This window comes from Lampetra fluviatilis, chromosome 1 (assembly GCF_964198595.1).
Source record: "Lampetra fluviatilis chromosome 1, kcLamFluv1.1, whole genome shotgun sequence".
NCBI lineage: Eukaryota > Metazoa > Chordata > Hyperoartia > Petromyzontiformes > Petromyzontidae > Lampetra > Lampetra fluviatilis.
Window position 1 is genome coordinate 39,523,721 of NC_136275.1, and position 15,054 is coordinate 39,538,774.

A 15,054-nucleotide genomic window follows, 5' to 3' on the forward strand; every position below is an offset into this window, starting at 1 on the left:
CTGGTCCTGGGCCTACCCTAGGTCGACTCAACCTCAACTGAGTACCTGGTAAGGTGTATAAACATCGCCACTAGGGAGACAAAGGTGGCCGGGTGTGGTGCTGGCCAAGCAGCCTGTGTGCAGTGCTGGCCTTCATAGGTGCTCGCTAACAGTACTTGCCCCTGCAGTCTATTAAGGCTACATGGAGGATCTAAATAAAAAAGAGCCTATTTGCACCTATACCTAATTTTTCTGGTGCCTCTTGCATTAGATTTTCAGTTTTTTGATTAGAATGTTTAATTTACGACCATCAAATACTTTGTTAATCGAGCAATATTCCTCAAGGAGCCTGCGCTCATTCTCTGAAATAATAATCATGTTTTTGTCTTTTGTTAAAAGCGTACTCAAGCACCACAGGTCTCCCTTGTAAAATATCTGGGCAACTGGCTAAACAGGACCACCAGTGTAACACACCAAATAAACTCAAAGCCATTAGTGACAGAAATAACAATAATTACATTTGGATTTAAAGCGTTCGTGACTGCAGGGATTCATCTTCTTGGTTCTTTTGGTAAAGTCACGTAGAAGGGAAATAATAAAATAATAAAAATAAAACATAATAAAATGTCTTTCCGACAGACCTGTTCTTCACCTGAGGACGGCTGCTTGTGTTGTGGCCGAAATGTCGTGAGAATTATTTAATTGTTTTATTTGTATTATTTTATTATTTACCTTCTACGTGACTTTACCGAAAGAACCAAGAAGAACAATAATAAATCTTTAATGAGACAACATTTTTCAACATCAGTTTAAAAGACAAGGGGGGCATTCCCGCTCGCCCAAAAGTGAGACGAGGCTCATCGTCCACTCACAGGCTTGAGGCAGTCGAAACAAAGTACGCAGCCATTTGCCTGGAGTGAGTCTATCTCTGGGGTCAGCAACCTGCAGCTACGGAGCCGCATGCGGTTCCTTAAGGACTGCAGTGTGGGCTCTTGAAATTCGAAATAAATGTCTCTTTTTGTTATTTTGGTTGCAGACACAGACCATGAGAGATCCAGTTCACCATGCAAGTCCAGTTTACTATGGGCAGGGATCGGCAACCTGCGGCTATTTAGGGAACTGCTTCGTGACGTTATTTATTAAGGACCATCGTCTCTCGTATTCACACGCATTGCGGCTCTTGAAATTGTTTGTTACCTAATTTAAAAAAAATGACTCTTGTTGTTTTGGGTGCCGAATCCTGGTCCACCTACCAGGAAACCAGCGTCGATTACTCAAAAACGTGGTGCTCAATTATTCAACTCTGCAGGGATGAACAACGGAAATAACCACCAGTTGGGATTGGAATTTTATGATTAAAGTCATGCGCCCCAACCACTATGCCTCTCACCTAGAGCCAATTCAGTAAAAAACACCCGTTTCTGGGATTAAAATTGCATAGCACACGATTATAAAGAAAATAAGACCCGACAAGTTCACACTTTTTTTCTCACGCTTGTTTTCAAACAAAAACCTAGAAGTGATAGCGTAGTGATATTTAAGGAATGTTTTGAAAATTATAATTACTATTTATTTCACTTCCATACTTTCATTGTATTCGTTTTAAACTTCCAACTTTAAATGTTGCTCAATGTTCATTTAATGCAAAATCTATTAAATAAAATTACTACAATGTGTACCTATTAATTCTAACTGAGATTCGTTTAAAGCATTATTAGGCAATTAATGTCTTACAGTCACAAGAGTTTTTAATGCCAAGTTAACAACATTTCTCAACTTGTACAACAGCATACGTCAGCGGGTCTTCTCGGGGACCAATGGCATTGTGGGTGGGGGTCACCGTGTGGTCTGTGCACCACTCCTCCCCGTTTAACCCTGCCTGCTACCTTTCCACGTTTTTCTCGGTGTGCATCTTTCCGCGTTAATTCATCTTAATGCGTATAGGTGAGCATTTTAAATGCTTGTTTATATGAATATATAATCACTCTCTTGTATTAACTTTCATGTTTCTGTCAAACACACCAGGTTTTCATTATAATCGCAATTTAATAACCAAAATGTCCATACATTTATTTATCCACAAACGTTGAGTAATTGATTTTCAAAAAACACATTTTCTTAACAGCTCACTTTGGTAGTCACTATGACTTATGAACGGGCTTCAGAGTACGTCCCTGAATATGACCGTCATAATTGGGCAGAATTAAATAATTGTTTCTTCTCAAAACTCTTTCACCATGTTCTTTAATGCATGCATTAGAAAGGAATGTCATTGTATCCTCTGAAACAAGTGTATTTTTGCAAGAACCTTTTATGCAGCTAATTGATTATCCATTCAACTTTTAATTAAAGCAATTACACTGAATCTAACAAGCAGTCAATGTCCGTGTCTGTCAATGCCTCACCATGTCTGCATACCGGTCTCTTCAACTAGCTTCATCTGGCTGTCGCCTGATGAAGCTGGTTGCAATTACTGGCAAAACGTCGTACTCGGATTGTAAATGTTGTGGCTTTGCTCTCCAACACACCGGTGTGCTGTACTAGTAATGAATTGGCATGTTCGGTTTACGTAACAAACCTTACTAATTGGCTGTGTCGGGTGGTGGAGGGTTTAACGACATATATTTACGCGATCTCGCCCAAAAAAACCTGTATTATGGATATTGGTCACAAAAGCCTACGTGTTGAACATACCCATATCGCTTTGCCTGCGTCTCTTATGTTAGTTCCACGTCCCCAAGGCCACAGGTCTGTCTCTGCCAGTGTCACCCACAGTTACCCGACTTCAGGGCTGTGTCCATGTCTTATTCACCATGTTTGTTTATCTCAGTCTCATGGTATTTGCATACACAGTCTATTCTCCTATAACGCGTGTTTTTAAAACGCAAACTGGATATAACGCGATGAATGTATTAGGGCACACATTTTTTATAACGTGGATGTGAATTGGATACAATGCGATGTCACGCGAGACGCAATAAGTGTTTGTATGGCTGCCTCGGCAGAGCATACGCAAGCCAGGATGCAGCTGGATTATTTTACATGCTACCCACGCGCCTCGATCTTTGTTCAGCCTGCATAGGCTGCATAGGCATGTCACATGTTATCGTGGACTGTGCATTACCCTATATTATAACGTCATTATCCAATATCCATAATACAGGTTTTTTTGGGCGAGATCGCGTAAATATATGTCGTTAAACCCTCCACCACCCGACACAGCCAATTAGTAAGGTTTGTTACGTAAACCGAACATGCCAATTCATTAGTAGTACAGCACACCGGTGTGTTGGAGAGCAAAGCCACAACATTTTTACATAACGCAGTGTTCTTCAGGAACGCAACTACCGCGTTATAGGAAAACATCCTATACATATACATCTCCCAGTGTCTCTGAATCTCAAATTTGAAAAGTCCTCACTGCACGTATCTCTCAATCTCCTCCCGCATCTACCTTTCCGCATTGCTCCAACTAAATACAAACTTCGCATCTCATTACAAGAGGCTCTCGATCCCCCAATGCAGCCCTCTTGATACCCCCATAACATTTTAACTGACAATTGTTATAAAGTCTAGATGTGCACGTATCTAAAACTGTGCATTTACTACTGGTGTTAAAAATCCACCTGAATTGAAGCACCACAGTTCCTGTCATGGAATTAATTTAAAGGGCAAAATATAGCATGCAAAAACTGTTTTGTCATTACAAAAATAACGCATCACTCAGTTAAAGCTATCCCCACAGGCAGTCAATGTTTCTAGTCTTAGGTGGTTTTTGCTGACATTCAATTTCAGATAGGGTCACGTCTGACGTTAATCAGACATCAGTTTTGCTCCAAAGTGAAATCTGCTCCAGATTTTAACGCGAGACCACCATTGGCATGTGCTGCCCATTTTGGCACTGAGCAAAACAATTCAACCGTGGACAGCTGAGCCATAGATCATAAGATTTGGTTACATTAGATTGTCAGTATTAAGTTAACCACGGTGTGTGCATGCAGATGATTATTTTTGCAAGTGGCTCCGTCACTTAAATTAGCTTTAACATTTGAATCTATATTGGTCTATACCCACTCACGGGCTATCCCAGTTTTGGAGCCAAAAATCCCACGCAGTTTTCACGACATATTCACATGTTCCAACCTCACCATCTTTTCAATCATGCCGGTATTAATTGAGCACTTATAATTAAGAATGAAGCATTGGAGTGAATTACACATGCAAATTTCAGCTCCTTCAAAAGAGACTCAATGAAAGTCTGAACAAAGCATCAATTGTGACATTCACACTTGCGGACTGAATAAAAAAAATTCAGCTTCTAGAACTTATGTACAACAAAAAAACACATTTATAGGTAAATCCCCATTTCTGACACAAACTTGACAGAGCCTTTTTTTTTAAATAACCAGTGTATTTCCGAGTGCTTTGCAGATCGCTTTAGTTACTGCAGTGCATCGAACAGCCACTGCATACGCATCACTTCGCAGGCAAAACAACGCGCGTGTTTGTGGCTACAGTACCTTGCGCAGCTGGTTTGTGAAGTAAAGAGTTTGTAACAGGCTGTTCATATAACACGTAGCGCCTTGGTTCTTCAGCCCAACGTAGCCAGTGTACTTCTTGGAGTCCCACCTGCAAACGCAACACGAGGCAATTTACCCAGCTGTCAAGAAGGATGGCGTCTGTGCCCCGCGGCACTGAGTCAGATGGGTCATGCTGCTACTCTGTACGCTCGCAACCGCAGGTGGCAAATGACGCAAATCGAATGGTACCAATACCACGAGCAGGTTATAATCAATCGGTCCATAGCTACAACTGGATGCTGTCCAAACCGTGCTGTGCCCAAGCTCCGCTAGGTCATCAGAAACTGCGTCGTCTCGTCCCCCTCTCTCGTTCAGCGTCTCTGCACTTTGCATTGCACATATCCGTACACTCCCTGTCCACACGTCCTCCCCCCCCCCCCCTGCATGGTTTGTGATAGCTGCACGGTTGCCACAGCTGTAGCTCGATTCGTCTTATGGCTAATTATAATGTCCATTACAGGCCCCGTCATTCTTTCCATCTGCAGAACAAGTGTTATGGCAAACATGGTACGGTCATTTTATTGACTCCCTTGACCTCTTTGCCCGTGTCAGTTCCCCTTGAACTACCATGCATGTGGAGTTAATCCAATAACCAAAGTGTGCAAAGAGTTTGTTTTAACTGCCACCTCCAAAACTGGAGTAATTATTAACTCCTGTTTGGGGGGTGACTTTTACCAAAACTATTGTTTATTTTACCAGGTAAGGCCCACTGAGCTATAGAAAGCTCTTTTTTCAGAAGCGACCTGGCCACAAATGATAGCTCAATGAAGTGGCTTATTACGTGGAAACTTCATAGCAGTCCAAATACTCTAAACGCCCGTTCATTCTAAAAGTAGAGGGAAGAACCAAATCATCAGGAGAAAAATCCATGTGACCACGGACAGAACATGCAAACTCCAAATATACAGGCGTCAGGGTCGGGATTGAACCCACGACCTCTTGTATACCAGGCGATGTAGTTAACATCTCGCCAATGTGGCACCCTCTCGCCAGGACTGCCTTGTGTTCCTAGACTAGCACGTAATGCGGACATCTGCCTTCAACACAACTGTCCAAACAAGTTCCAACATTAAGGTTCCCATAGTTATTTTAGCACAGGAGATGTCAGGAAACCCTAAAATCACTGTACTGCTATCTGCCTGTCTGACTGAATAAAGGATCTTTCCCATTGGTATTAAAGTTTTTTTGTGGCCAAAAGTAAAGTGTTTTAAAATTGCATTAGTTACCATTGCCTGAAAATTAACACTAAAATGTCACCTCCTATAAAACACATGTGAAGGCACTGTTGAGTCCTCATGGCAACCAGCACAATTCAATGACTCTGGCTATTTTCCACTGACAACTGAAATAAGGGAGTTATTATGGATGAAAAAGACAATATTACTAATAAAATAAACTACATCGTTCTGCTAAAATAATACATTTTATGCAAGTGTCAATCCACACAAGTGTAAATAATTCCAAATATGTTTCCACGTAGCATCTAAAGAAAGTGCATCTTTCATCGGTGAGGTCATGATACTTAAGTCGCTGGGTCAAGTGCCATGGTGATTCTGCCTTCCTGAATCTTGTTCTGATGTGGCTTAATTAAAAAAAATGTCAAATTGAATTGTTAAATTTAGTGAACATTGCTCTTCAATTAAGCAGTGAGCTGGAACAATATTCATTTGCACAGCAAATTATATTATTATTGTGCACGTGTAAAGTTGCTTTGCTGTGCCGGGTGGAAATTCTTAACGACAGATTTGTTCAGATTATTCCTATATGGCCGAATCAAAAAATCTATTATGAATCATATTGGCTGTAAAAACCGCCTTGTGAAGTTAAGTGCAAATGGCAACACAAGGTCATGGGTGCAATTCTAAACACCGAGCCAAATTGGGAGTTATAATCACATGTTAACTGCCTTTTCATACGGAGCCACACAGAGTGGCCAGATTGGTAGAGTGATAATGACCATTAAATGGTTGTTAAATTTTTTCATGCACATCTCTGTTCAATTGTATATTTTGTACCTATAAGTACATGCATGCCTGAGACAAAATAAACACGTGATTTTTCCTTTGCTGAACACAGCGAAGCTTTAAAAATATCAATATGTACGAGTGCCGCTTTCAAATCGAACGCAGGAATAACAACGGCATCCGAAGACGCACGTTGGCTGGTGACGAAAACAATGGAACACAATGAACCATATACACGTGTAGCTGTGGGGGGAGGGGGGAGCACCGGGACGACACCCCGACGTCTGTACACACACAAAGCTCCGTTTACAGCACAGCGAAGTACGCCGCAGCAAGGTGCTAAATTTAATTCTAGATTTGAAGCTTTCGTGACTGCAAGGAATCATCTTCTTAGGTTTTTTCGGTAAAGTCACGTAGAAAGTAAAATAAAATAAAAACAAAAATCACGACGTTTCGGAGGCAACACAAGTCTCCGTCATCAGGTGGGACCGTCACAGCCAGATTAGCTGTATCAAGTGAGGCAATGATTCAAGATGTAATCCCTTAAAAGCGAGTTGAGGGGGGAGGGAGAGGGAGGGGGGAGCTCATCAGACTATGGTAGCCAATGAAAGGAACGTATCGGGATTTTCGTTCTTTTGTCTATCATGTGTATTAGACCTCCCCTCCTCCTCTCTGCCCATTGTGTTGGCGGGTGCAGTGGCTGGCCGCTTGCGCACAATCGCTCCATTGTGTTGGCGTGTGCAGTAATTGGCCGCTTGCGCACAAGCGCTTCCACGTCCATCGCCCACCCTTTTGGCCTCGCCCCCCCCTCCCTCCCGATACGTTCCTTTCATTGGCTACCATAGTCTGATGAGCTCCCCCCTCCCTCTCCCTCCCCCCTCAACTCGCTTTTAAGGGATTACATCTTGAATCATTGCCTCACTTGATACAGCTAATCTGGCTGTGACGGTCCCACCTGATGACGGAGACTTGTGTTGCCTCCGAAACGTCGTGATTTTTGTTTTTATTTTATTTTACTTTCTACGTGACTTTACCGAAAAAACCTAAGAAGAAGGTGCTAAATTTAACTATTTTTATTTTACCAGGTAAGGTTCACCGAGTTATATAGCTCTTTTTCATTAGTGACCTGGCTACAAATGATAACCCAATGAAGTGGGCTTATCGTGTGGAAATGTATAGCAGGCAAATACTCGAAACGCACATTGATTCTAAATGTGGAGGGGAAAACTGGAGGACCGCGGAGCAGAGGTCGCAATCGGGTACCCGACACCTGTACCCTACCCCCCGATACCCGGCTACCCGTACCCAGCCGGGTACGGGTACCCGATACCTGGCTACCCGTACCCAGCCGGGTACGGGTACCCGATACCTGGCTACCCGTACCCAGACGGGTACGGGTACCCGTTTGCGACCCTGGTGCGGCCGGGTACAGGTAGGCCGTGAGTCACTGGTGAGTCACCGTTTGTCACTCATTTCCCAACGTCCTGTCTCTTGTCACAATTCAAGTTCCTAGAATCAACCCACCTGCGCCTGCAACGTGGCTTCATCCCAGAGGTCGCAATCGGGTACCCGTACCCATACTCTACCCGATACCCGGCCGGGTAGCCGGGTATTGCGACCCTGGTGCGGCCGGGTACGGGTAAGGAATCAAAACCCGTTTGCGACCTCTGACACGGAGACACACACGCAAACACGAAATATACAGGCGTCAGGGTCGGGATCGAAACCCACAACCTTCTGTATACGAGGCAAGGAATTTAACATCTCGCCACCATGGCGCCCCAGCAAGTCCTGCAGCAGCAAGTCCCGCTGCTGCTGCAGGACTTGCGGTTTGGTCGGGTCAAAGTCAACGGCACCGCCACTTGGCACCCAGCAGCGACCTCCTCCCTGCTGAACAAGCAAAGACAGCTTCGCTCCTCAATCAAAACTCCATTACTTACGCCACTCCGTGGGGGGCGTCCGCTTGAACAGCTACCTCGAAGGTGACTTTGTCGTCTTCGATAAATCCCTTTTCTGGATCTACAATATCCTTTCAACATAAACAAACAAAAAAAAACATGTAAATACATTTAAACGGCGAGGCTGAACGGTGCCACCACAAGTGCGTGGATATTCTCGACAAGCAAAAATGAGAACAATTGTCGGGAAACATTTTTTTTAATGACATTGCGCACACACCCCTTAAGAGTACCTACAATAAATCGCACACACTCATGAGTTGCTATATTAATACTAAAACCAATATTTATCTAGTTTTAAAGCATTATGTATGAACTAAATGTCGTTGTCATCGCAAAAAATTTTTATACAGCACAAAACACTTGGCTGCCATAAAACCAGCAAGCATCATGTCAAGCACCACATTTACCCGGGTAGAGTAAGTGTAAATCATGGTAAAATTTGCCGTCAAACAACTGACAATACAATCCGATGCTGTGCCTTAGCGAAAAGCCCCGAGAATCAGTGAGACTTAGCCGAACAGGAAGAGGACATTCTAAAGGCGTCTCTCCCTAAACGAGCGTACTTTCTTCGAGAATTCGCTATCACGAGCAACTTGAATTTATACCGATTTTATTTGCAAAAAGAGCAAATGCGGGAGATCGATCTAAACATATGCATCCCGTGGCGGCAGGGGGGAGTGGCCCGTAGCTGTTTGTTTATCAGCTTTCCTGTGCTGTGCCCGCATGTCACAGCTTATCTCCACCCTTTCAAGCTTAATATAAATGACACTTTAATGTGTGTTTGCTTATTGTGTCCTGCTAAGCACTGCCGGTACACTCCCTGCACACATAGGTGCGTGCTACATTCCAGAAAGTTTTGCATTTGAGTGATTTATGATAGAATTTTGACACTGAATGTATTTTCAGGGAGTAAAATGGAACATTACCTTGAAGAGTAATTTCAAGTGTACTATCTTCAATGCCAACCTTTGTAGTATGCTTGAACTACAATGAGACTTGAATTATTGGACAAAAACTTGAGTCTACAAAACATAATTTATTGCTATACATTTTATTTAAGAGGCCTTAATCTTTTCCAAAAACGTTTTTACTTATCACACAAACGAACCTACATCATGTAGTTCCGTGGTACACAACACCAACCAAATGCCCTCCCATGGCCTTGAGAATCACGTGATCATGCCACGCATGCATGATATTTTTTTGTCATGCCAACTCAAGCAAAGACCATGCCCTCTTATTGCAGTGGCTATGCATGCCTGTCATCCAGCACTGTGGAGGTAAGGGTTGGCAGGTCACAAAAATATTGCCAAACTCCTCTCCAATGGCTGTTAAGCTGCTATACTCGGCTTTGTCAGGACAATATAGTACAGCGAAAAGGTGGACTCCACCTGTTCCTTCTGTTTGGCAAAGAGTGTTTCCCCCTTGCACATGTGTTTTTTATCCGTGCGCTCCAGCTTGCTCCCAAATGGAAACACTTCTCAATTGGTTAACACCTTAACAAATAGAGGACGACAGAGCTTGGCCAATTTTTTTGTGCCAGTTCACAGCCTTCCCGCTGTCCGTGGTTCCTCGTGCCTCCACGTTGTTCTCTATCGCTAAGAGCGAGTGAATACTGTGCGTCTTACAATTTGAAATTATGTTGAGACATAGCTGGGGTAGAGCTAATCCACATTGAGAAATGGGGTGAAAGAACTCCCGAGTGGGTGCAGACGAGAGTTGAGTCTGCACAGATTCCTCAATTCCGGCGTAAAAGTCTGGGGAAGCATGATGTCTGCAAAATCCATGGAGATGCAACTTCATCGATACGAATAGTGAATTTTCGGATCTGTCCTTGAGGCTCACGGCTCGAAAAGGTATCCTTGAGTTGCCCTGGATGAGAAAAGCTTCCAAGTCTTACTTAATTATTGTATGAAATAGGCAAGCCTCTTCCATTATCGCTATCTACCTGACCAGCATGGACATGTGATGTAGGAGTGGTTGACCAAGCGCCATTTGATCTTATCGAGTAAGACAATACCATCCTTGGACAATTTCTTCTTGCAGATGGTACCCCAGGACAATATGCTGGTATTTTAGCCAGTAATAGTTTAAACGTTATAGCTCTCACCACAAGGTCTTCTTTGTTCAGCCACCAAAGAAAATGTTGTAGGCCTGAGCCAAGTAACACTTGGAACACATTATTTGATGTTCAACATTATTGGGTTCAGGAGATTTTTTTTTTAGATTGCTCTTGTGCAGTCATTTTGGATATTGATGCCAGCGGTCACAGCAAGGGGGGGGGGGCATGTTTTTGGCTGGTATTGTTGCTTTTCATTTTAGGTCTGGAGTGCCCTTCAGAACATGCACTGCCAGTTGATTGTCTCAAGATGCAGCACTACTGCTGAATACTGCACTTGGGCATGTTGAGAACGCAGCCATGGTTGTATAAATATCAGAGCAACAGATCTGAATGAAGAGATCGCTACCAGCGGATATGGTTGCTCGAATAAAGGCAACATGCCTTTATCGAAGGGCTTCAAAACAGGCTGACCAACACTTCTAAGAATACTTTTTGTCAACTGCCTATCAACGGGTAAGACTTTAAAACTGGTTGTTGTTTTGGGTGTTGAGCCACAGACTCAACTTGAGGCGTACTTCCGTAGGGATATGCAGATATGTGGTAGGTGGTTAAATCGGGTTTGTTTTGATCTAGCAGCCTCGGCGTCCTTCCCACCCTCAAAATAGATGTTTTTTTTTAAACTGTCTCCTGAGCTGATTGAACCGTGTATAGTACTAGAGAATGGAAAGCCCAGTTTAAATTGAAATACATTTTCGTTACTTTATTTTAATAGTATATTAGGGTGTACCACCTTCTTTCGTGTCTCAGACAAGACAGGCTTGTTCGAGATGTTCTATGACATTGATGACACCTTGAAAAAAAATTCCCCCCAATTTTCTGTGACTCAAGAAACTGCAGCCCTCTGTTAAAAGCTTCCATTAGGACCCTGGCCACCTGAGCCACTACCCATGACACCGGGTCCAGCCTCCCAATTTTCCTTTAAGAGCCCCTGCTCTGACAATACACCAGACAAAAAGGCTTGCATTTATACTCCAAACTTATTACCTCATTGAAAAAACCCCAATGGGGATTCCTGCCAGCAGACACGGGAAGCTTAGCCACCAAGGCAGGTTCCACACATTACTGCAGGACACGCATGTAAGAGTTTGGCCCATGAGACCATGTCCTCTGTAGGCACCACGTGGCCTAGGACAATCACGAATCTTCTTGCACTTCCTCCTTCGCCCTTCAGCAATGTGTCCCGCCTTCATCAAGGTCCCCAACTACTTCCTCAATCGGGAAAACCTGACCTGAGTGTCTATGTTTGCCGGAGACTGCATTTGGGTCCATTTAAAACGAACCAGTGGTTTTGTAATGACCAGACCACCTCAGGTGGTCTGGACCACCTCAGGTGGTCTGGTCATTTGCGAAGGCTGCCCTTATCAACAAGTTATACAGATGAGGGTAAACGTGATTTCTGCTCTTGGTGATCGACGCCAGAGATTCCATCTTAAATCGATGGTTTTGGGTATGTCTGTTCAGCCTAGTGAGATGCAGGATGGCTCTAAGCCCTCGATGCTTTGGGTACAATAAAGTATAACACGGGTAAATGCAAGAACGCCACTGATCCCTTCGGATCTCCTTTATCGCCCCTATTTCGAGAGACACTCAACCTGGCCGAATCTTTGCAAGGTCACCGCCTAGCCTCTCCTTCTGCTCTCTGATAGGGCCTCAACTGGCCTCGGCGCAGCCCCCCCCGAGTGCACGATTGTGCATCACCTCTTGGGGGCTGGCGCTGATCAAGACCTGACTTGCCCTCGCCGTCCTGCCACGTGTGGGAACAAGATTCCCGCCGATGCCACCGCCTGACAAGCCACACGGCCCCAGTTGTTGCACCGCAGGGCTGCTCCCCATGCAGGAGCGGTCGGGTTTTCTGACCTGCTGGCCATGATGGTGGGCCTCCAGCTGAGGCTTGATCAAGTCAGAGAGAGGGGAGTGCCATGCCAGGGCCTACATGCACTTCATTTGAAGGACTTGACATTGACAGCGTCAGGTTTGAAAAGTCAAGCATTAGTGCAGGACTTCATGATAAAACATATTTAGGAGACAGTCCACGTTGTGGCTATGCAGCTCAAATTGGAGTAATTTCCACCCTTGGTGAGGTACGGCTTGGACCTGGTATCGCGTGGGTCATCGCACGTAGTCAGGTTCTTGGAGGCGGCATTTAATAAGTAGCTGTCCCCTTAGTAGACCCTGAGGGTCAGGGCATCGGCAATCTTGTCCTTCCATGATGAATTCAAGGAGTTGCCATTGCGTTCAGATAATATGCTCTTGATACTGTTTAGAGGGACGAAAGAGGAGAGGCCCTTGGTGCAGATGGGTATAGCCCCCCCTGAATATTGCACCTGCCTCATTGCCCTGTGCAGCCACCACCGTTCCAGCAGTGTGGAGCGCACCACACTTTTTACACGAGACACCATTAGCCAAAATACCTTGGTTTTCCAAGACGGGTTGGGGGGGGGGTAGATTTGGGAGAGCTGTCCTTTCAGCAGTTGTTCCCCAACAGAGATTCCCCATTGACAGAGGGCTGTCAATGGCCATTGTTCCCGCCAATTACAAGCTCACAACTCGACTGATCCGGAGCGTTTAAGTAGGGTTTTTGGTATACTTAAGTTAAACCCGGTTTTGAATAGATGGTCACGGACACGCTCTGTGTCCCTCAAAAAGGTCTCGCCCATGTACACATAAAAATAAAAAAGAATGTGTTTATTTAGTTAAAATGCACAAATGCGTGTTTGGAGGTTGTTGGTTGTAATGAGTTAAACATGTTGAAACTGGACTACTTATTTCTCACAGATGTATGCTTTGTGGTGTCGCCCTCCGCTGATTGGCTGGAAGAGTTATGTCACCGAGCTCGGAGGGTCATGTGGTACGAACGGGGGCTTACCCCCTCCCCTCGAGGGGGGATGGGTACAGCCCCTGCATGGCTATTGCATCCAATTAATTATTGATGTGCACCATTTCTAAGTGTCCAGCACAGCACGTAGTTTTTTAAATTGCTCCAAGTTGTAGTGTCAGTGACAACCTATGAAAACCCGGGATAGCGAAAGGACTAAAACTCTGTATTTCTAGGCAATTACTCTAAGTCTCAGACTCTATGTACAGGAAATGTGGAAATGAGCACATTCATCCAATGAGATGTGAAAAAAGAGTCCCCAACATAGCATCAAAACTAACACACACACCCGCTCTCAGCCTTACATGGCTAAACAAAGTTGTCTTTAGATGATATACACATCCAAATCATGGTGCATCTTATATATAAAGGACATTATCATTATTATTGCAGACATTAATAAAGACAATTTCACAAATAAACAGAAAAATCACAGGTCGACATTTGAAAAGAATAAAGCTTACAAGATAAAATAGAAAACCAATTTGACCTAAATCCCAATACTAAATTAAATATAGGCTAAGCCAATGTGGAATAGTGTGCCTCTTGAAAATAAGTGAAATGGAGTTGTGCGATATTGTTTGCAACGTGGGTTTCATAACTACTTCCACCGCAGCTTTTGCCATAGAAGCAGTTGCTCGTTTTATTGCACTTACAATCAATGGGCACGCACACTCAATTACTGGTGATTAAGTGTCTCGGGTAACTTTGCAGTTAGAGCAAAACAGTACGAGTCATCTAATTCCAATGGATTCCAGTCAGATGTGGTGCACGTTCACTGCTGAATACAGGCCGAGAAGTTTAGTGATTTACAGCTGTACTTTCCATTTCTAAAGTGGGAATTTGCATTAAAAACCACGAGCTTATAATAAGAAAAAAAATTCACACATGACCAAAGAAGAATACAAAATATACATGTCCATCAGCAATAATGAGAAGGGTTTGGAATTGTTAAACATGGCTTCACGTAAAGTTAATATCAATTTGGACTCAAAATTCAACTTCTCTGGGTTTTTCAGACACGCAATTTGGTTCGACACTAATGGTTTCAGCTGGTGCAGATTAAATAACTGTTGTACAATTCGCAAGGTTTGGAATTTTCCATTAAGAATATGAACGTTACATTACAATGAGTGAGTGTGTGTATGAGATTGGCTTAAAAGTGAACTGTGAGGCTATGGGTGGTGTGGTGCAGGGGTTGACCAGGTGTGGCGAGTACTCACATTAAAAGGGATAAAGCTCGAATAACCCCAGTCATTCTCTTTGTGGAAAAAGAGGTGGCTGATTTTACGGGTAAAAGACTTCTCTTCATCTTTCACGTTGATCACCTTCAACACTGCTTGGGCATTACAAGACCATGACCTAAACAAAAACCAAAACAGTCATGTCATCATTGGCAGAAACAAAACAGGAAATATGTAAACTTTGAATCACGTACCGTACAGTATGCACACTCTTGTTTTGATGTGTCGTGTCATGTATGATCAACTTATTTCGCACCGTACGTAGCCAATCATGCTAATTGGAGTTGCAGAGGAAGGACAATAAGCTAAACACAAAAAGCAGTTTTAAA

At 43.7% G+C, this 15,054-nt stretch overlaps 1 protein-coding gene across 5 annotated transcripts in view; it reads right to left on the bottom strand.

Annotated features, from left to right (window-relative positions):
* Positions 1-15,054, bottom strand: part of USP7 (ubiquitin specific peptidase 7) — an 87,434-nt gene that overhangs the window by 56,899 nt on the left and 15,481 nt on the right. For all 5 annotated transcript variants that reach the window (XM_078862692.1, XM_078862683.1, XM_078862673.1 and 2 more), the window contains exons 4-6: positions 14,705-14,843; positions 8,464-8,552; positions 4,500-4,608 (exon numbers count right to left, since the gene is read on the bottom strand). In XM_078862692.1, the coding sequence (XP_078718818.1) occupies positions 4,500-4,608; positions 8,464-8,552; positions 14,705-14,843 (337 nt within the window). The remainder of the gene's footprint in view (positions 1-4,499; positions 4,609-8,463; positions 8,553-14,704; positions 14,844-15,054) is intronic.